The following is a 23,460-nucleotide window of genomic DNA, read 5'->3' on the forward strand; positions in this document are numbered from 1 at the left end:
ACATGTTGAGATTATGCAGAGTTCTTATTCAAGAAAGAAGCTCTACCATTTTTTAAAGAATGCTTCTAAATGTTCTTTTTGTATAAATTTTACTTTTTGGGAGAATATTAAGGCACTATTTTTTTGACATAGCTGTGCTTACCTACAAAACATGCTTTAATAATTCAATAATAGGGCAAAAAGGAATTTTTACTAGGTTTATAAAATAGTGCAACTTGTTGAGAATCAATGGTGCTCACACATAAAAAGAAGAAAAAGGATTAGAAAAAAACACACAGAAGTAGAGATAGATAAATACATTTAAAAGAACAGCAAATGGGGTAGCCTGGGTGGCTCAGTGGCTTAGTGCCACCTTCAGCCTAGGGTATGATCCTGGAAACCTTGGATTGAGTCCCACATCAGGCTCCCTGCATGGGGCCTGCTTCTCCCTCTGCCCCTCTCTCTCTCTCTCTGTCTCTCATGAATAAATAAATAAATAAATAAATAAATAAAATCTTAAAAAAAAAAAAAAAAGAAAAGCAAATGGACAGTTTTGTTTATATTGAACTTCATGGTAAACAACTTCAATTAAATAAAAAGAACAGTCTAAACTTACATAAGTCCCAAAACTGATCTTGTTTTAAAAGAATGCATGAAGTACTCCAGCAAATGCAGAGGTGAAGAAATTGATGAGTTTTCAGGAAACCATTTGCAAGAAATTATGTTTGAAGACACATGCCTGATAAGCAGTTGTTCATTGATTATAACAAGATTTCAATACTGAATTAACCCAAGGAAAAACATTCTGTAATTTTTATCAATGTAAAAAGGAAATATTCTTCATTTAAACTACTTTGTACTGCATTAGAAAGGAGAGAATCCTCAAAGCTGGCTATTATACTATTGAGAAACAGTTGCCCTTTGGAAGCCAACACACACACACACATGCATGCACACACGCACTCCCATCACATCATCCACCAGAGCTAAATGAAATTTTCAAGAGCTCATGGAAGGAAATGAATTATTCCTAATAATTCATATATTTATATAACTATAAAAGGCCTGGTAAATAGGCAACTCTTAACTTAGAGAGATTCAACTTTAAAAGGTTCAGTTTGGGGATCCCTGGGTGGCGTAGCGGTTTGGTGCCTACCTTTGGCCCAGGGCGCGATCCTGGAGACCCGGGATCGAATTCCACGTCGGGCTCCCGGTGCATGGAGTCTGCTTCTCCCTCTGCCTATGTCTGTCTCTCAATCTCTCTCTCTCTCTCTCTCTCTCTCTGTGACTATCATAAATAAATAAAGATCTTAAAATAAATAAATAAATAAATAAAAATAAAAAAATAAAAGGTCCAGTTTGTGTACTTCATATTTACAGCATACTATCAATTTATCTTCATATCATTGTCATAAAATTTTATGCAATTAACACAACTTACAGTGCCCACTCGGTGAGCTTTTCCTTCCTTCCAATAATAGCCCAATCTCTTTTATTGATGAACAAAGCCCTAAGAAACGTGGTGTGTTACACATCAGTAAGAATCATACTAACGCAGTATACATTCATATTGATTAAATATGGTTTTATGATATAATTTTTATATAAATAGACATTCAATTCTTGGGATATTACAATTTTATTTCTTTTGAAAGAGTTGAATTAGATCATTTTGACATGGGATGTCAAAAATGTAATGGTCATGAGGTTAAGGGCTATTTATGTATGCTATTTTATGCTTGATTTTATGCACATCAAAGAAAGTGAAATTCATCAAATGTATTCACTGAGCTACTGGTCTGATTTAGATCAACAGTGGTTGTGCATCTACCAGGAGATCCTGGGCAGCCCCATTTTTGATCCAAGGGTACTGTGCCTGTAGGATACTTCAGTTTTTCCTTTCCTTCTGTGGACTCAGGAGATACAGAATGTGAAGGTGGATGAGGGGCAAGGGTAAGGTTCTAAAATATGCCGGAGTCTCAGAAATTCTTCTTAGTAGTCCTTGGAAAAGGACTCCCTCCCACGAGAGGGCTAAATTTCTGGAAACTCCCTTGACTATTTTCCAGGGCTTTCCTAAAACTGGATAAGGGTGCCAAGGGCTGAGGATGGATATAGACACATCCTGTGTATGTGGATAGTCTTTAAAATCAGTGGCCATACAACGTATGTGTGAACAATAGTGGTATCTATTGGGATTTGATGTACACCAGGATACTATGGTCATTTGTACGATATGCAGAAAGTGACTAAAATGTTACAAAATTATTTTTGTTGACTTGCACTATTTAAATTACTTCTTTTAGTAAGAGAAGAAATTGATGTGAAAGACAGTATCAAATCTCCAAAGGGCAAATATTTCTTCAATGCAATAATTACCATAGACATACTTAGTGTAGGAGAATATGACAGTTAATCTTATGTGCCAACACGGCTGGGCCATAGTGCTCAGATATTTGGTCAAACGTTATTCCAGATGTTTCTATGAAGGCATTTTTTGAATGAGATTAACCTTTTACATCAGTGAACTTTGAATGAAGCAGATTACCCCCTAGAATGTGGGTGGGCCTCATCTAATCAGTTGAAGAGAAAAAAGTTAATCTCCTCTGCAAAGGAAGGAATTCTGCCAGCAGATTGCCTTTGAACTCATCCCTGGGTCTCTAGCCTGATGGCCTAACCTGCAGATTTTCTTATGAAGCCTCCACAATCATGTGAGCCAACACCTTAGATTGTGTGTGTGGGTATGGATGTGTGTGCACGGTTGCCTGACTAATACAGAGATTAGGAGGGAAATGTTAAAATCTTAGAATAACTAGCATTTCCTAGTTAGTGTAGAAATACTGTAACATTTTAACATCTCTTAGAACAGAGATCAATAAAAAAATCAATAAAAAACAAATTTTTATTCTTTTGAGAGGATCAACAAGACTGGGAAACCTTTAACATAAATGAACCAATAAAAAAAGAGAAGACCTAAATTATTTAGGAATGAAAGAGGGCACTGTTACCAAGAAGAAATAAACGGATTATAAGCGAATATATAAACAGTTGGATGCCAACAAATTAGATAATCTAAATGAAAGAGACAAAGTACTAGAGATGTACTTACTAAAATTGAGAATCTGAACAAACCTTTAACAAGTAAAGAGATTGAATGAGTAGTTAAAAAACTTCCCATAAAGAAAAGCCTTGGAATAGATGGCTTCACCAGTGAATTCTAGCAAATGTTTAGAAAACAATGAACACAAAGTTTACAAATGCTTTCAAAAAGTGTAGGAAATGCCTCCCACCCCATCTTTTGAGACCAGTATTATTCTGATACCAAAATCAGACAAAGATATCACTAGAAAAAAAGAGAATCTGCACCCCAATTATGTCTATTCCTCAAATACTAGTGACCCAAATTCAGCAACATATATAAAAGATTAGTTATCAGGTTTTAGTAGATGCCTTTCATCAGGTTGAGGAAATTCCCTTCTTTTTTTTTTTTTTAATGTTTATTTATTTATGATAGTCACAGAGAGAGAAAGAGAGAGAGGCAGAGACACAGGCAGAGGGAGAAGCAGGCTCCATGCACCGGAAGCCCGATGTGGGATTCGATCCCAGGTCTCCAGGATCGCGCCCTGGGCCAAAGGCAGGCGCCAAACCCCTGCGCCACCCAGGGATCCCAGGAAATTCCCTTCTATTCTTAGGTTAAGTTTTTATCACCAAAGGATTTTGTCAAATGCTTTTCAATGTAACTAAGCTGCCAACTGTTCATCAAGGTTGCTGGTAACTTCCACACTGCTAAATCAAAGTCAATTCTCTTTCCTCATCTTATTTGATCACTCTTTCCCTTCCTAAAACTTTACTTTTATTGGCTCCTAGAAGAATCATATCTCTGAGTGTATTTCCTTACTTCTCTCTCGGTTATTTTCTTGCCCAAATCTACATCCATTCTATGGTGATCTCATTCAGCTTCCTGACTTTACATTTGACCTAACTTTGACCACTTCTAAATCAATGGCCTGAACTCAAAGCTGCCTACCCAGTTCCCTATTTAATACCTCTACACGAGTATTGCAAACTCAGGGGACCCCAACCACCATCCTTGTGTTCCTCCACCCCAAACTTATGCTCCATGGTCTCTCCCATCTCAGGAAATGGTGACTCTGCCCTTGTAGTTACTAAGTCCAAAAATGGCACTTTCATCCTTGATTCTCTAACCTGTCTCAAAATCTTGTCAGTCTTACTCTTAAACTGTATTCAGAATTCCATGTCTTATCCCTACCTCCACAGAGAATATTTTGTTTCAAGCCACAGTCATTTCTTGCTTGGATTCCCACATAGCTCCTTGTTTCTGCCCTTGCTCCCTTATCCCTTCTCAACAGACCAGCCGAGTGATCCTTAAAAATGTCAGATCATGTCATTGCTCTGCTCAGAACGCTTCAATGATTTCCAATCCCACAATATTAAAAGCCAAAGAACCCACTTAATCCCTTCCTCTCCACAACCATTCTGTTATGCTGCCAACCTCAAGTCCTGTCAACTCCTCCCTTGTTCACACTGGTCTTCTTCCTGACCCTCGGAGGCCCTGGGGTCCTGTCTCAGGATCTTTGCACATGCCTGTCCCACTCCCTGGAATTCTCGTCCCCCATGAGGCTCCTTTTCAGGTTTTTGCTCAAACACAACCATTTCAAAGAGGCCTTCCTGAATGTCCCATTTCCCTATCTCCTCCATCGTCCTATTCTTGTTTTACTTCATAGCACTTATTACCACCTAAGATATTACATTATTTATTTAGTTGTTAGTCCAAACCTACCCGCAATATGGAAGCTCTATGAAAGGGTATTTGTTTTGATCTTTGTTGAAACTCAAATGTCTAGAGCAGCCTAGGACATAATAAACATTCAATAAATTTTAGGAAAAAATCCAGAAATATCAATGTAAGACCAGAAGAAACTGCTAGCCAGAGCTAAAATGGTTGTCTCTTGAGGGAAGAGGTGGGACTAGAAGGGAAAAGGGAAAGGTACACTTGTTTTGGGTTGCAAGACTTGCAAATGCTATTTAACTTTTCAAACAAGTTATTAAATAGAACCATATGAAATTGCTGATGTTCTGTTGTTTTCTGACCCACAAAACAGGATTATGTAACAATTTCATAGGCTTAACCTCATGCATGTTATTTTAGTAAAAAATTTTAAAATTAAAATTATCTTTAAAAATTTTATTTGGGGGAATACAGGAGAAAACTCAGAAGACAAAGGAAACAATTTACAAATTTGGCAATGTAAACTTATAAATATCTACATGCTTTGAGTCTTGGAATGGAAAAAGGTAAAACTCAAGCAAAACATCAGAAAAAAATGTGTGCAGCAGAGAGAGGGCTAATATTTATGGCACAGAAAGAGCTCATAAAACTAACAAGAGACAAATAAAGAGCTTGACAGAAAAAAAGGCAAAGATACAATTAGTTGAGGGGAGAAAAAAAAGAAGAAAAACAAAAAGTCACAGCATTACTCACAGTATATTGTAAGATGTTTACCAAATAATCCTTCTACCATAAAACCACCTATCATTTGTGTTAGCATATTACTTATGAGATCTCTTCTAAAAATCCACTCTTAACTACAGAGAACAAACCAATGGTTACCAGAGGGGAGGTGGAAGGGGCAATGGGTGAAAAAGGTGATGGGGACTAAGCAGGGCACTTGCTGTCATGAGCACAGGATGATGTATGGGAGTGGTGAACCACTGTATTGTATGACTGAAACTATTATTACATTGTATGTTACTAGCTGGAATTTAAATAAAAACTTAAAAAGTAAATAAAAATAAATAAATAAAAATCCACGAAATCTATAAGCATTTTGAGGATTTGGCTTTTTGAGAAAAAACTGAATTCCACATAACAAATTGTTCAATGTATTTGCAACAAAGTTACAAAATAATTGTATAAAAATAATAATATAAGTTATATATAAAAAAACAGAATATGATCAAACTTGTTTTATTCTATAAGAGACAGTTTCAAATCTGTGGTCCTTAGTTTGAATTGTTTCTTTAAAAGAAGAAACTTATCAGAAACATGGTTAGTTTATGAATCCTATTCTTTCATAGTCTTTTTTAAAACAAAGTTTTTTTGTTCTATGCTTCTCTTCTCAGGCATCTTACTAGACTCCCTTAACTCTTTTAACTTCTAGCTAAGTGAACATTGCGGTGTGCGAACCTACTGGAGTCCTCTGTCGCATGTGTCAAGAATAAACACTTAGGCCAGAATGAAATGTCACGATGCACATACATTAAAACACACTAACCATGTTTTTCCTTTTGCCATAGGAAAAGATAATTTTCTCTAAGAGTGAAAGTTGAATGGGGAGGATAGCTATAATCTGTACTGAGGGCCTGCAAACTCAAAAGCTTATGGAAGCCAGACAGGTTGAAAAATCTTAGATTGCCTTACACAAATCCATTTCGCACAAGAGTCAGTCCTCAAAGAAATAGCTTCTCCCATAGGTCTTAAATACACTTTGGCCACTTTCATTTCTCTACATAGGAGAACATGGAGACCCAAGAAATACTTCACTGTTACAATACAAACACCAACACAGCTGTTAGGAGAATGTCTACTGGCCCCACCTCAGCCCTGGCAAGATGATGAGTGGTGAAGATTGTGTGGAACCAGACATCTTGAGTTATATTTCCAGAGTCAGTTGTCACTCAACTCCAATTGTCAGTAACATCAGGGAACCAGGGCCTAGTTTAGTCAAATCTTTTGTCAAAGGGGTCAGAAATTTTTATATAAAATTTCTCAATTTTGTGGGACTAACAAAAATAAGTCTTTTATCCAAACATGGCCTGAAGATTGTCTGTTGTGCCACCAGGCTGTATACGATTCATGACAGATGGTGCCCTATTTCATCTGTAATTGAGTGGTGTAGTATGGTCTCCTGGAAGCACAAAGCTCTGCCTATTCCAAAACATTATTATGGGTCCTGAGGTATCCACAGGCTTAATCTCATCTGCTAATGCTAAGTTCTTGAATCTAAAGCACCCTTACAGTCTCAATTCCACCCAATCTAGTCTGCTTTGGGGCTTTGTTCAACTAATTACTTCTGATTTTATGACATTCAATTCTTGGAGTAACTCCTGGATGGCTCAGTGAGTTAAGCATCTGACTCGATTTCAGCTCAGGTCATGATCTCAGGGTTGTGAGGTGGAGCTCCATGTTAGGCTCAACGGCTGGGCATGCAGCCTGCTTAGGAGTCTCCCCCTTGCCCCCTGACCCTGCACCCCACCCCTACTCACTCTAAAAACCACAAAAAAAAATCATGAAGACATTCAATCCTTTACCATCAGCTCCACCATCTCTGTCTACAGAATGGATCCCATTTTCCTCTCTCACTAAAACATTTCTACTCTCAACTATAAACATGGCTTTGAACTTAACTGCTATCTTTCTTTCCCCATCCACTCTTACTCCTTGACACCTGGCAATTTGGCTTCCAGTAAAGCTCTTTCTCAGAGTCATCAGTGACTCCAGATATCAACGAAGTTCTTGCCAGCTCCAATGGCATTTCATCCAGAACTCATTCTACAGTTTGTCACCCTCCAGGAAGCCAGCCCATATTGTGGTCTCAGGGTTCCAGAGTGCAACAAAGTAACAAAGAGCACATACATCCCCTCACCCAAACTCAAACATGCCTTGTGCTCTGCAACAGGCACCTCTCTCCATGTTACTGCTTCTTCCTTCATGCCCTGCTGTTAAACTAGAATTCCACCTAGGCTTTGGTGCCGGGTTTGAATGTCATTCCTTGTGGGACTAGGTCCTTCAGTGCCTCACAGGTTGGGAGGTCATCTGCTCAGCCTCTGAATTATAGCATTTTATGTGACTCTCATCAGATACTGCTTTATGCCACAGCTTTTCACTGGATGGATATACTTGCCATCTGACTAAGTATACACCCTGAAGTCAGGCAGAGTCAGTACCTCTTCATTTTGGAGAGACAGAAGCCTGTAGTAAAGTCTGCCCATCTCTTCACATCTCCCTGAAGCCAAGCTCTTGGGCAGGAGCCTCCCACATTATGCTGGCTTGGCCATGAGACTGGTTTGGGCCAATGCGATGTTGGCAGACGTGATGTGAGCAGAGGATTCGTTAGTATCAATATACTGGAGATCATTTTTTCTGTTGCTCTCTGGAACCCTGAGATGCTTCATGGGCTAGCTTACTGGAGAATGAGAAATTACAGGAAACAGAAACACGTTTGTCCTGCTGAGCATCCCAGTCCTCAGACCAACCAGAGCCCAGCCCAAACCACCAGACCGCAAAGGTTCACCAAGCTGACACAGACCAGAGGAGCCACTCAGCTGACCACAGAATCAGAAGAAACACTTGCTCCTTGAAGCCACTAAAGTTTCTGAGGGTGTAAGGAGAGGTGTTAATTGATATACAGAGTATCTGGCACACTGTATTGTTCAGAAATGAGTAAGGAATTAATGGAATTTTAACCTCTCTTTGATCATCCAATCGCAGTTTTTCTAGTCTAAAAACTGGAATACTCTAGATTTTTACACGGAGTTTTGTAAAATGAAAAAATGTAGCATCTGGAAAGCTTCTTAAATAACAACACAAAAGCACACTATGAATTCCTTTATGTCCAACCCACTGAGCCCGTTTAACTTAAAGATTCATGCTACCCCCCACTGAACATCAGAACATGCTAATGCAAATATGCTCATTTAAGATCAAACAATAAAATGGTTTTGAAGAAAGCAACAGAAAGAAAGAAATCCTCTTCTGTGACCAATTGCTCACCTATATAGGTTCCACTGTTGTTATCAGCATATTCAGCATCTTCTGGATGGAGTGTAAAAGCATACAGAACAAAAAGCCAAGAAATAAAGCAGAACAGTTAGAAGCCCAGCCACAGATGCAAAAAAATAATAAAATAAAATAAATTACTTAAAACAATTACGTAGGGATCCCTGGGTGGCGCAGCGGTTTGGCGCCTGCCTTTGGCCCAGGGCGTGACCCTGGAGACCCGGGATCGAATCCCACATCGGGCTCCCGGTGCATGGAGCCTGCTTCTCCCTCTGCCTGTGTCTCTGCCTCTCTCTCTCTCTCTCTGTGACTATCATGAATAAATAAATAAAATCTTGAAAAAACAAAAACAAAAACAAAAACAAAACAATTACGTAAAGCACAGCATAGAACAGCCCTCACAATGCCACTCTTAAACATAAAACATTTTGTTTTATATTTAAGTTTAAAGTAATGTTTTAAAACATCATGCAATTCAGTTTTCAACCTCCTTCAGAGGTTCCTTGATGCAGTTTCAAGAAAATTATAAAAGATCTGCCTACGATGTTTATACTTTCCACAGTTAAGAAAATTACAACACTTGATCCCCAAAGTAAATTTATTTTTGTAAATCAGGCTCTTTGATAATATGTAAATGTAGCACTTACTTTGGCTCACTGGATTAGACAGAAAGGTTAAGATTAAGATACATCCTTTCTTTTGATAGGAAGAAATTCTGTGTTGGAAAGGAATAAAGGCATACTATTTCCATTTTTATTTGAATTTTAACAAATGAATAGATGAAAACATTTTAAAACAAGTGATGGGTTAATTATTTCTTGGAATTAAATGAATACTGGGTTATACATATCTTAAAAATATAGTTGACCTAGTGAGTACTTGTTACTTTTAGGCCTCTTATCTTCACATAAATATGGAACTAATAGCACAGCTTGTGCAGGTATGAAATAGTTGAGAAGACTCCTCTGACATCCTTATTTTAAGATAAGGATGTCAATATATTTGAATAACACTGAGACTATTGACAGGAACAAAAACATAATGTACTATTTCAGACTACTCTCTATATTTCTGCTATAGGAAGCAAAAAATAGTATAGATCTCAGAGTCCAACCATGATTTTTGGTACTGTAACATCAAGATGGAAGTTCAGATGCACAATATCTTCTATAAACCACTTGCTATACTCAATTTAATCCACACATATGTGTACTAAATAAAATTAATAGACTATGGCAGGGAAGCTTTTATACATGTACCTTTAGTTTCCTCTGAGAAGCACAAAGAAAATGAGAAAGGAAATGATTAAATGTGCAGAAAATACAATTAAAGTAGAAAGAAGATGCACAGGATGGAGAAAAAAAAATCCACCTACCACACTCAACTGTTTCCTCATCTTAGAAAAGCCAAAAGGGGAAAAAATGTATTTTAAATATTTCAAAATTATTAGTCAACAAATAAACAGAATTCATGAAAAACTACATTTTAGATTGCACCGTAATCCTGATCTGAAAAGAATGTGTTTACTAAAGCAGTAAAAGCACAAAGCCACCATGTAGCTTATTAAATGCCCAAATGGGAAAAATAATGAGGAAAAAACTTTTTTTTTTTTTTCAAAATAATACCTTCAAAGGGGAATTATTTTCAGTGGACATTGGTTTGTAAACAAATCTGTTTAACACTTAGTATACATACTTATAAATAATCCTTAAAATGCCCTTAAACTGTCTAAAAACCTTGTAATTTTAACAATATTATCAACTTATTACACATAGGAAGTGAGTCAGGCAGCCCTTTGCTTCATTCTGGCTGTAGTATTTGATAAAAGATATTGGAAAAGATCATTCTAAAAAATACTTGTTACTAATAGGACAGAAATTTAAGAGTTCCGTTTGCCTTTAGATACTCACCTTCAGTTAAAGGTGGAAAAAGAATTGGCAATTTAATAGAAGCAAAATCAAACCATAAGTCAAGGTGGAACATATTTCGCTATGAGACCTTGTAGAATGAACAGGCCTGGTGAGGACACTTCTTGGCTCACTTTTCTCTCCCAACTACAGAGTGGCAAGTCAAAGAAAACACTTAGGAGAGAGTGTGCACCACTGTGTTTTTATTTTCCAAATACCTATGGGTTCTCCAACTGTATTGGTTCTACTTGAACAGAATTCACAAAAGTGACAAGCAAATCATTATTACTCAGGCTTGGATTGGGAGTCATCCAAGTTGTGAGTTTATTTACATTCATTCCTTGTAGCTCTGGGACTTCCATGTGCATCTAAAACAAGTGATTAGAAAACAAACAATAAACTATGTGATACGGATTAGCCAAGCCAAGCCATGCCACTAGGCTTAGTGGAAATAATAAAAGTGGTGCTTCCGATGGTTCATCTGCGATCTCACTGTACCACTAAGTGGGTTGTTAAACAGAAAGTATGTTTTCTGATGGAAACAACAGGATTGACAGAGTGTTGTAGCCTGATTAAAGAATCAGTGTCATGTACATCAGATGATAAAAGCCATGTGTCTCTCTAACGCTGATACACACACGTGCATAAAAAAATTGAAACATCACAGGCAACCTACAATAAAACATCTCCATGTCACATATAGTATGGTATGTTTCATATTCTAAGAAAAGGTTGTGAATATGCTGCATAAATTCTCAGAGGAGTATTTCTTCTGTGCTTTCAGTAGGAAGAGAATGGTAATTTTTTGTGTGGTAACACACAGATGTCTATACCCAAGGAAGCAACATGCTTAATAGACAGCCAGTAGGAAAGAACACTTCCTTATACTTAGCAAGTTTGAACAAAGAATACAATATATAAAAGGTTGATCTCAGAAGACATTTGGGATACTTGCATGATTCTTAACTATAGTAAGGCACTGTTCGTTGTACATTAAATGCCCAAACTTACTGAATTCTCTCACAGCTCTATGAAGCCGCTACTGTTACCTCCATGTGACAGATGGGAATCAGAGGTACAGAGAAATGAAGCTCTCTGGGATGTGACCCACATGATCAGGTTCCGGAGTCTGTGTTTTTAACTACTATGCTATACTATCATACCAAAATCACTTTTTAATTACTCTAATGTTATGCTAGGCAATACAAGTTGGTGGAGAGCTCAAAAGAAGAAAGCTTCTTTCAAGTTTCTTGTCTACTCTCACCACTTCCCAGGACACCAGCCTCTTGCCCCCTTCCCCTGAAGCTGGAACCTTCCACGTGTGTTTCTCCTGACTGGAGAATGGGGGGAGACTCTCCCCAGGCTATCAGGAGTGTTCTCCACCTCTTCAAGAACTGAAGAGCAGGATGGGAAAATCACAGAGGAGAGGCCAACAAGGTCACAAAGAGTAATTCTGGCTGTCTTCAGAGAATGCAGTGGAAAAGCTCTCGTGAAGAGCATTTGATGAGCTCCACAAACAGGGCAGGAGGAAGTTTTTCATACTGCCGGGTGCTAGCCACGGTGGCTGGAGCAACATCACATACTCTTCACAAGTGGAGAAATTGTGTCTCTATAGGTGTGATAGTATTTATGGGGGCACAGTTAAATCCCCACCCTAAAAACTGCTTTATTTCACCTCCCACTGCCCCCATGTGATCTTCCCTAAAAGTCTGCAATAATCTGTGGCCTCGGACCATGCTCCTAATTGTTAATCAACTCTTTCTTAGCCACATAGTGTAGGGTCCTCAAGACAAAAGGCAAGAGATGGTATGGTTTAGAACCCTTCGTATGGAAAAGCTAAAAGCACATGCCTTGATAGCATTTTAAAAGGAACATCTTGGGCAGCCCAGGTGGCTGAGCGGTTTAGTGCCGCCTTCAGCCCAGGGCCTGATCCTGGAGACCCGGGATCAAGTCCCATGTCAGGCTCCCTGCATGAAGCCTGCTTCTCCCTCTGCCTGTGTCTCTGCCTCTCTCTCTCTCTCTCTCTCTGTCTCTCATGAATCAATAAATAAAATCTTTAAAAAAATAAAAATAAAAGGCATATATTCAATTTATGTAAGAAGAACATAATCTACTGAGATGAAGTTAGCTATAACAATTAGGCCATCACCTCCAGCTATCTCCTGACATAAACAGTCTGACATACAATTTACAGTTTAGGTTTTAATCTGCACCTCTGTCGACACAAACTCTGAACTCTGGCATTTCCCAAAGAATATCAGTAAATATTAGGGGGAAAACCACTTTCACTATTTTTTAAAACCCCATGTGTTTCTGTTAACACAAAATGCCACCAAAATTAAGAAAATACTTGACAAGGTTTAGGCATACAAATTTAATATAAGAACATAAGCAATCTACATGTTAATTTCTGAATTAACTTTATATATGAACACACTAAATAACACTGTTTAAGATGCCAGGAGAAAGAAGTTTACTTAATTTGAAAAGTTGTATTGTAACAACCTGGAATGTTATATATGTTACTCTCAAATGTTTGGCCTTCCAAAATATTGATACCATGTAGAGTGACTCCATTTGTTTACTCAGAGTTTATACTGTTGGTAGATTGTGATCTTCAATCCACAAAATGCTTGTTTTTGAATGAATTCAGTTACATGCTGTTTGAATGAACATCTCTGGTCCAGTTAAATATTTTATTTTGTACCCACATGACAGCTAACCACAAATGGCTAAACCAAATTCTAAAAAAAAAAGGTTTTGGGCTTTTACCTTCTAATCTTTAAAAGGCTAATAAATCATATCTCCTGGATTCTTTTTATTATAAGAATTATGTAAGAGGTGTTCTTGTAAAAAATTTTTTTAATTAATATCATTCAATCAGTTGTAGGAGATATTTTCAGGTATTTCTATTTCGAGAACTAAAAAAAGAAACTAAGCCATAAATAAAAATCATGCTGGAATATTCTCCTGTAAAACAGGCTATTTGAATAAGAAGAGCTTTTTCTGAATACCATGTAAACTAGTTTTGAATATGTTACATACTATTGAAGCCAAAGTTATTATAATGTTTGTATTGCTAAGACGACAATTCTGAACTAATAAAGTTTAATTTCAATAGAAAGGGGACAAACGGTATTTTAATTAACCAAAGGAAATCATATTTCTTTTTAAAGGTTAGGTGATACCATATTGCTTTATATATGCAACTGAACTATAAAAATAAGGTTTTGGCAGAAAATCAGAAAGTACTTTAAATTATATCGACATAAGAATTGCAAGCTGCCAAGTGTCTGTCATGAAAACTACTCCTATATGTTTTACTTGAGACTAGGATATGCTTTTAACTCATTTCCAAAACACTTAACTTGTATCTTTCATGTAATAATCTAAAAGTTGGTCATGTCAAAGAAAACCTATCAGACTTCTAGGCTGCTCTTCTGTGTCTATTTCTAATGTAAATCCATTATGTAAGAGCCTATCATGAGATGAAGGAGAAAGGGAGGGAACACAGAATTCTATTATAGGTTTCTTTGTTGGGCAAGCTATTCTTTGGAAAAAAGAAAAAAAAAAAAGCAAAACAGGAGGAAGTGGAGGTAATTCCCTCTCTCAAGCTCTCAAGCTTCTATGATTTGCTTATGCTTTGGTTTTAAGAGTTCGTATTTTTTAGGAATGTTTAATTTCAAGAGGCAAACTATTTTGTTTGTTTGAAGCCTATTTTCTCAATTGGTATTAGACATGCCAGGATACTTAAGGGGAGGAAATAGCCAAGCATCAAAGATGAACACCACAAAGTTATGCATAAGGATGCCAGTTTTAAAGCCTGAAGACATCAATATTAGGGTTCCTGATTTTATCTACCAGGAAGCCAGGATCTCCAGCTCTAACACAAACATAAATGCATTCTCCACTCCTTTTTGACTTTGAGTTTGACATTGACTGAACCCCTATAGTTCCAGGGCTTTTCCTCCATGCAAACTACTTTAGTTATGATGATATGATGTGAGTCAAATAAAGAGTAAAACCATAGTAGTATAATTTTTTTTTTGTGAAAGAAGTTAGCTGGCTAATTCAATACATATTATTACCTGACTGAAGTCATTATCCTAAATTTACCATTTAACACTATGTCCTAGGTTTTAAATGCACTTGCAAAATTTACTGCAGAAAATTATCAACATGACTACTTTTTAGTAAATTTAGAAATACCAACATGACAGAATTATTCTCCTTCTATAATTTTTACATTACAGAAATGTTCCTTAAAACCTAGTCTATGAATTATTATTCAAAGTCATATTACTAAAAGATTTTCTGTTAACTTTCTGTTTTTCTTCATAGCATTATCCTATAATTCAAAGAGCACAATGGATGTCCTATCCTAAAAATCTAAGTACCAAATGTTGAAGTCCAGGAAGTCTTGGGTCAGATGGTCTTTACAAGTATAGTTACGTAAAGAGTCACTATCAGATACACAGGTTATAAAACAAAGTGCTTTTAAATTACTTTTAAAATGTTCAGAACCAGTGTAATAATTCTTGCTTAACTTTTGAGTTCAGGGGTTTAGGAGACAACATTAAGTAAACTTCAAATGGAATTTTAATTCTTTGACAATAAAAGTAATATTTCTATTTAATCTTCATGGACATAGACTATCTCTCTAAATAAGGTCCTATTTGCTATACACTAGTGATTTTGATAATATGGCCATATTTGTTTATATTATTATTATTATATTATTATTTATTTGAATCAAGACAACTTAAAAAAATAGAAAAGAAAAAAGGAAGTGTGAATGGGAATCAGTAAACATTCTTAAATGATCTTCGAAGGGCAGAAAAAACAAACTCTTAAAAAAATCCAGATAATAACATTTCACTAATTTTAGAATAAATATTTCTCAGATGCAAATATTAAAGACTATAATACGGAAAACTCTGAATAATAGACAAAAATATCCATTATTAATTAACAGCTCTATGCACATGCACGGGCACACACACACACACACAGTACCTCTGGCATTCACACACATTTATACTGAAATTAGTTTGGGGAGAGCTATTAAAAAGATAATATACCCATTTCATGTAGCTCTTTAAAGAAACACATTTATAAAAACTCTTAAATGAAAATTCACAATCATATCAAACTAGATATTTCTAAGTTGCCTAAGACTCAAATTGGGAGTATGGATTAAGATGCGAGTAGAATCACACTGATGTCCTTTTCAAGTTACACACATTTTATCCCACACGCATCAAATGTATTAGAAGGGTGCAGGCCCCCAATTTAGAAATCCCTCCAAGAGCAAGTCAGGTGGATGCCTGGAGCGCCTGCCAGTGAAAATTCATCACACTTAAAAACGATGCACCCTTCTGGTTAAACTGTATGCTTTCTGATGTCACAATCCATGTGGCATTCTGTGACAAGTGTGTTTTTATTCTGCCCAGACTTAACGAAGCAAGAACAAGCAGGCTTTTGAATCAGTGCTCCCCTTGAAGTATTTGCTTGCTTGTGAGATTTATACTTGACTGTAGTTTGGCTCTCTTATAATGTAATTCCTAGGCTATACGCGTCTACAAACTGACAGAAATAACAGGAGATGTGAAAAATGCAACAATACTAAAACCAGATGTTGGTGCAAAATTCCAGGACCGTTTATTTGTGCATTTTGCCTTTTAATGTATGAGCTCTATGTTGAAAACAAAAGGCTTTTTTTTTACTCTTAAAATACCTAGAACCATGAAACATTTTGAGGAGATGAAGTAGGAAATTTATGGGATGGGGACTTGATGGAGGTGAGGAGTGGGGAGTAAACAAGAGCTGAGAGGAGTATGAAGGGAGGGGGGAAAATGCACCCAAATCCACACTATCTTTTTCAGTAATCCTACACCTCCATCCTTTTTCTGCTCTTATTTTGATTTAATCTCATCTTGTAACAACTCCAAACAGGCAGATTAAAGGTTAGAGTGACTATGATTTCTGGATAAGCAAAGAATAAAAATAACTGTTCTTAGGCACAATGGCCTTTGTCAATGCCCAAGAAAGTGGTAGATTACCTCCCCCTGATTTTATGTCTCACCCAAACCTTCTAGCTTTGGAGAAATAAAGGAGTTGCATTTGAGGTTACATTTATAAAACACCAGAAGTCAAGAAGAGTACTGTTGCTAGTTAGTTTCTTAAAGTGTGAGTCATGGGTTTGTTGTAAACAACCGCAAACACCCCTTTCTTCAAAAGATTCACTTTAATATTCTACTGTGAGTTTCTTATTTGCTTGGTTGCCATGAAATGATGATCCCAAAGCTATTACAAGGCAATACAAGCTCTCGTTCTACCACAAACACCTGCTTTAGTAGTCAAAAATAAACAGCAAGATTTGGTTACTCTGCATTTTTATTAACAAACTTACATGATTTCCTGCTGGAAACTTTGAAGGGCTGAACTAGTATTTCTGGTCGTCTCAGAGCCAATCTCCTGGGGGAAAAAGAAGGTCAATGCCTATCAATTTTCAGTACAGATCCAAGATTAATATAACACCAAAATATTAAAAGTCCCAAGGGGAAAAAAAAATGGGAAGCCAGGGAAAAAATTAACACAATGCAATCTATTCAAATTAAAAAATAAATCATCTACTTTCAAATTTTTATAAATCACCCTACTCCAAAATCACTCTTCTTTTTTCCCCCACCTTTCACATCAATACAGTTTCAGATATTAATGTGCTATTTTTCCATTTGCTTCATAACAAAAACTGAATATGACCTGGTCCTGTCATATTATTTTTGGTCATTATTCATACTTAGTTAGACAAAACAGAAATCCAAACCTGAGGGATAAAGGATTCTAGAGCAAGGCTTTAGTGCTTATTTTATCACAACTATCCTCGAGTGATATTTTGCAGAGAACAAAAGGTCATTTGAAGAGAGACCATTACTGCATGCCAGTAGCTCACCTTTCCTGGAAATGCTTTGAGGGAATCAAACCTGCCCTGGGATTGGCATCACCTGCATGCTTTGCTTGCCACCATGTTGCATCATCTTGGCTCATAATCTGAAGAATATCTCCCTTTTTGAAAGAAAGCCCAGCTTCCTTACATGGAATTGCTTTATCCTCATTAGGGTTATAGTCAAAGAGGGCTTTGATAAACATCTGGAAGACAGTTTCATTTAAAAGGAGTAAATATAAAAAATAAAGTGGAAGGGCCAACATTCTTCTCTAAGGATCATTTAAAAAAAAAAAAAGTTTGTTTTTTTTTTTTAAAAGAGAATACGAAAATGAACTTGTGACAAAGTGGGTACGTGTTAGACAGGGAAATATTAGCACCCCCCCACCACCACCACCAAAACAAACAAAAAAATATTTTTAAGTAATGATTACCTTGCCTTCTTTGGATGGTGTCTCCTCTTTGATGCTGGGTATAATCTTAAATGTAATTGCCCCCTGAGACTGAGCCTGAAAACAGAAGAAAGACTTATCAGAGAACTTCTACAGGCAAGGAAAAAGAAGGCAAAACAGGTAGAAAATGGACTGACTGAAAAATTTATAAGCCTGGGGTTTCTACTCTTAGATAAGCCAAACTGAGAAAACTATTTTTGTAGAAATTCCTGCAGTATGAGAAAGCACTCAAGTTTGTCAAGTAAGTTAAAAAACACTAAACACTAAATCCACTTTTACCTCCTATGCAGTTTCAAAATGCCAACGAATATATTACCATCCATGTTGAGCTACTTCAAAATAGAAACACAGAAACTGCAAAGTGCCTTACACAGACAATATTACATGGTGAGGACAGATGATATGCAAGGTTCACATACATTTAAGTATTGGCACATCACGTTTTTAGGGACAAGATAGTTGTATTGTCAGTAACTCAGTTATAAATGTACGATTAACTTATACAGAATATGTATATACATTAGCTGCAATGTTCATCAGAAAAAAATAATGAAGAACAATCACTGCTATTATATTCAAGTTAGTAAAATACAAAATGTAATAGATTAATTAAAAGATGGAAAGATTAAATACCTATTAATTTAATTAAAGCAAAAACAATACATGCAGTGCTTTTCTGACCGTCTCAGACCAGAGCAGATCTCCCCTTAATATACTCTCATGTCGGGCAGCCCCAGTGGCGCAGCGGTTTAGCACTGCCTGCAGCCCAGGGCGTGATCCTGGAGACCCTGGATCAAGTCCCATGTCAGGCTCTCTGTATGATGCCTGCTTCTCCCTCTGCCTGTGTCTCTGCCTCTCTGTCTGTCTCTATGAATAAATAAATAAAATATTTAAAAATATATATATATACTCTCGCGTCTTTCTGTTTCTTTCTAGTATGTCTCATAACTGTGCTAAGTTATCATTTATACAATTATTTCTTAATATCTGTTATCCTGGCTAAATTCTTTTTTTTAAGATTTTATTTGTTCATGAGAGACACAGAGAGAGAGAGGCAGAGACATAGGCAGAGGGAGAAGCAGGCTCCATGCAAGGAGCCCAATGAGGGACTCGATCCCAGGACTTTGGGATCATGCCCTGAGCCAAAGGCAGAAGCTCAACCCTGAGCCACCCAGGCATCCTCCGGCTAAATTCTAAGGCCCATGAAAGCACTAAGTATCTGGCACATATGTGAGAGGAATGAGGGAGGAAAGAAAAGAGAAAGACGAGATTAGGCAGATAAAGGAAGAAGGAAAGAAGGAGAGAGAAGGGAGAATGCAGAGCTATCTCTGAGGCTCACTCTTGTAAACCAGGGCTCTGGTCTGGGGGAAAGGAGGAGGAGGCCCTGATTTGCATTTGCCAATGTCCATGGACCATAGTCAACTTCCATTTACCAGTGTGAAGTCCCTGAAAGCCCAGCTGGGAAAAGCTGCACAGAATCAGCTCTTGCAAAAATAAGGAGGCAGCTCCAGGAGAGCACAGAGACTCAAGTAAAACAGGGTTTTAATAGTATCGATCTATCTATCTATCTAGATATCTAGATTCTATCTAAATTCGATCAGAATTTTACAGCAGGACCGATTTCAAACTGGTAATATCACTATTATTACCCATCATAAAACAATTCACCAATCTTATTAAGAATTCATATAATATTGAATTGTACAGGTAGAGAGAAAGCAAGTCTTCTTTATGACCTCTTCCAATTCTACTACTTTGTATGTGTGTGCATCTGTGTTAATGTGTGCAAAGCCCTTAGAACAGTGTCATTAAGGGTTCAACCACTATAAGAATTACTAGTATTACTAAGTCCTACAGGTCTATCAACCATTATGATTGCCATCACTTGGATGTACAATGGATTAGTCCATCAATGTAACCTTCTTCCTATTCCTAAATATTTTTTACAATCTTGCCTATATAATACATCTGCCAAATTATTTCCTACAGGTCAATTCCCAACAATTGAATTTCTTGATTAAAGGGTAGGCATATTTAAAATTTTAATGGTTTCAGATAGCCATATCAAAAGGATCTACTAAATCCATCCCAGTACTGGAAGCATATAAGTAGAACTATGTGCCTAGAATCTGCTGACTATAGCTATTATTAAGCTTTTAAATTTTTCAGATGGGTTTTTGTAAATTTTTCTCTAAATATTTTTTCTCTTATTAATTTTTATGAACTCTCTCCATGTTAAAACACCTATCACATATTGACAATATTTTTTCTAAGCGTCACATGTCTTTAAAGTCATATGGCATCTTTTTCTATAAACAAAATTTTCAATTCTTGCAATCACATCAGTTATTTTTCTTTTTTTTTTTTTTTAATTTTTATTTATTTATGAGAGTCACAGAGAGAGAGAGAGAGGCAGAGACACAGGCAGAGGGAGAAGCAGGCTCCATGCACCGGGAGCCCGATGTGGGATTCGATCCCGGGTCTCCAGGATCGCGCCCTGGGCCAAAGGCAGGCGCCAAACCGCTGCGCCACCCAGGGATCCCCACATCAGTTATTTTTCTATTTGTATTTCACATCAAATTTAAAAAGTCTTCCTTCATTTTTTGGATTTTTAAAAAATATTTAATTCTTTGGAATCTGTTTTGGGTGTAGTGTAAAATAGGGACTGACTTTATTTTTTCTACTTGAATCATCAATTTATCCAATACCATTTATGAAATGACTTCACTGTTTTCCCATGGATTTAAAATGCCACCATCTTAATCATTACTAGATTTTTTTATATACAGGGTCTGTTTAAGATACTAAACTCTATTTCTGTATGTTATGTTTTCACACATTAACAGAGACAGCCTTCCTCATTTTTCTCCTTACAAATGAACTGGAGAATTAATACTGTCAAGACCTAAAATAATTTTGCTCTGTTTTAGATTTCACAAGACATCTAAATTAGTTTCACTGTTTTAGACACCTTAAAAGCACAGCCTATAGTCTGGCCATATCGATGAGAGAAGGGAAAAGGAAAATGCATCACGAACAACAGGGTAGATGCCATCTATTATGTACCTATTTGGGACAAGCCCTGTAATAAAGTCTTCATATACATTAGCCCATTTAATCCTCAAAATACTCCAGTGAGAGATTTACCTCTTCTTGTTTTCATTTAGAAATGAAAACACTAAGGCAACACAAAGATTAAGGTATTTTCTGAGGACATACAGGAACTAAAATGAAACTGGGATTTCAACTCTGGATTGCTAAATCCAAGTCCTATATGTATAACCAAGTCTGAAACGTACTGATTCAATGTCATTTTTTACTACAATTTTAAAATGTTTTCAGCTTACCAAAATCTGAATTATTTCCTCAGGCCTTTTATCCTCGACTGGAATCCCATTCACTTCCCTAAGTTCATCACCAACATGAATAAGACCTGAGAAGTAACAAATTTGGTAGTAAATTAGCAGAGTTACCTACAAAAGAACTGCTATTTGCAACAGTGTCCAGACTCAAAGCACTGTTTGGTTCCCTTAATACATTTGAGGAGACCTTTATGCTTCTCGGGTTTCAGATTCTGTGCCTCTCAACAGCAATGAATCAGGGACTACCATGTTATAATGCCGGCAAAGAAATGACATCAGCATCCTGGTCTTTGTCTAGAAATGTACATGATTTTCACCTAATAAAAGAATTTTTATTTTGTTTCAAAGGCTGCACACTTGCAGTAGTATTTTTCAAAGCAGAACCACTTGAAACAGATCTTAATATAACTTTGGAAGCCCATGTAAACTTAGATTGTAGAGTGAGAATTATTTATTTCAATAGGTTCCTACAATTCAATACAGAGAAGAGTATCTTATTATTCTGAGGTATTACATCAAATGATTGTTATCCTCTTACTTACATGTTGGAAATGTTGCCCATGGAATACAACATGACCCATCCCTGCACCTAGTGTTGAAACCCTTACCACTTCATGTTTTGTTTTGTTTTTTAAATCCTTACCACTTCTATCTGCAGCTCCTCCTCTCATGATTCTAGCCACAACGATGGCTCCAGTCTGCTCATCTTTTTTAATGGTAGCTCCCTTTTAAGGAAAACAAAAAAAGTACTTGTGAGTAAAGGTGTGCGTTGGGTGGTAGGAAAGGGAACAGAAATAAGGATATTTATCTGGAAAAAGTGAGAACAAATACAAAAAATGAAAGGTACGAGGCAGGAGGAATAGACATCATGCCCCTTGTCTTAAAAACACTCCTCTCTTGGTACAGATTTTCTATCTGAATCTATCAGACGCATCATCTATGATTTTCAGCACAATTTAAGAATTTTTCAAATCTTTAACCTCTTCAACTCTATGAATAGTAGAAATACCTTCTTTCCATGAGAATATCTTGTATTTGAACAGTATTTTGTTTTGCCCCTCAACAGCATTTTCTCATCTCACTTTGTCTTTATAATACCCCAGGAAGAAGGTAGGCTGTACTGAGATGAAGTGAATACGAAAATCTTACAGAAATTAGAAAACTAAAACTCAGCTCATCTGGCTTTTAATTTAGTCTTCCTTTATTACTCCATTATGGTAAAGGAACTCAGCCATGATGACAAAGAAAGAGGAAAAAAAGACTTCAATTCTGACTTAGTCACAGCCCTTACCTAATGTTAAGATAAACTAATGGAAGAAAGATTTGTTACTCCAAGGTCTTTATGTACTAGGGTTGTACTTAGAACAAAGAGAACTAATGTTTTGGCATGACATTAGGAAACAATTTCAAAAAGAGTCCAGAAACTCTTCATTTATGCATGTTCAGAAGCAAATTAATGGAATGCGGCTTTGTAAGAACACCAGGCATAAATGGTTACTTTGAACACCTTTTTATGACTTTACTTCTAAGAAACTGGCACTGGTGTTCCAGGAAAGCCTCTACAATAGCACCGCACAGCTAAAAAGATGCACATTAGGTGGTGGCAGAAGTCACACTCAAAAAGAAAGTGGAATTCTTCTCACATATCAATAAACACATGTGTATCATTTAAAAAAAAAGATATGTAAACAAAACTAGGAATACGTTTGTAATACGTATATTTCACATGACAGCTATCAGATACATATCTAATAATGGTAAAAAAAATCAAATCATTAAATGATGAGATGATTTTGTGACATTTTTCATCCCCAACTATACATTCATCCAAAGACTAAAATGAGCATCTCTCCACAATCATTAACACCAAACTCATAAAGACCCGTCACTTAACTGTAATTTCTGCCTTTAAACAGTTAACTTATAGCCAAGATGACTAGAAATGTAATATTTTTAAATAAAAACTAGTATTATTAAATAAACTTTCATTTTCCTTAACAATATCTCAAACCTTCCC

General features: G+C 36.6%; 1 protein-coding gene across 1 annotated transcript in view; it reads right to left on the bottom strand.

Moving 5' to 3' along the window:
• Nucleotides 1-23,460, bottom strand: part of LOC140633128 (MAGUK p55 subfamily member 7-like) — a 140,161-nt gene that overhangs the window by 16,342 nt on the left and 100,359 nt on the right. The window contains exons 5-9 of the mRNA XM_072825151.1: nucleotides 22,087-22,168; nucleotides 21,429-21,514; nucleotides 18,064-18,138; nucleotides 17,639-17,835; nucleotides 17,096-17,160 (exon numbers count right to left, since the gene is read on the bottom strand). Coding sequence (XP_072681252.1) covers nucleotides 17,096-17,160; nucleotides 17,639-17,835; nucleotides 18,064-18,138; nucleotides 21,429-21,514; nucleotides 22,087-22,168 — 505 coding nt within the window. The remainder of the gene's footprint in view (nucleotides 1-17,095; nucleotides 17,161-17,638; nucleotides 17,836-18,063; nucleotides 18,139-21,428; nucleotides 21,515-22,086; nucleotides 22,169-23,460) is intronic.

Source organism: Canis lupus, chromosome 5 (assembly GCF_048164855.1).
Source record: "Canis lupus baileyi chromosome 5, mCanLup2.hap1, whole genome shotgun sequence".
In the NCBI taxonomy this organism is placed as follows: Eukaryota; Metazoa; Chordata; class Mammalia; order Carnivora; family Canidae; genus Canis; species Canis lupus.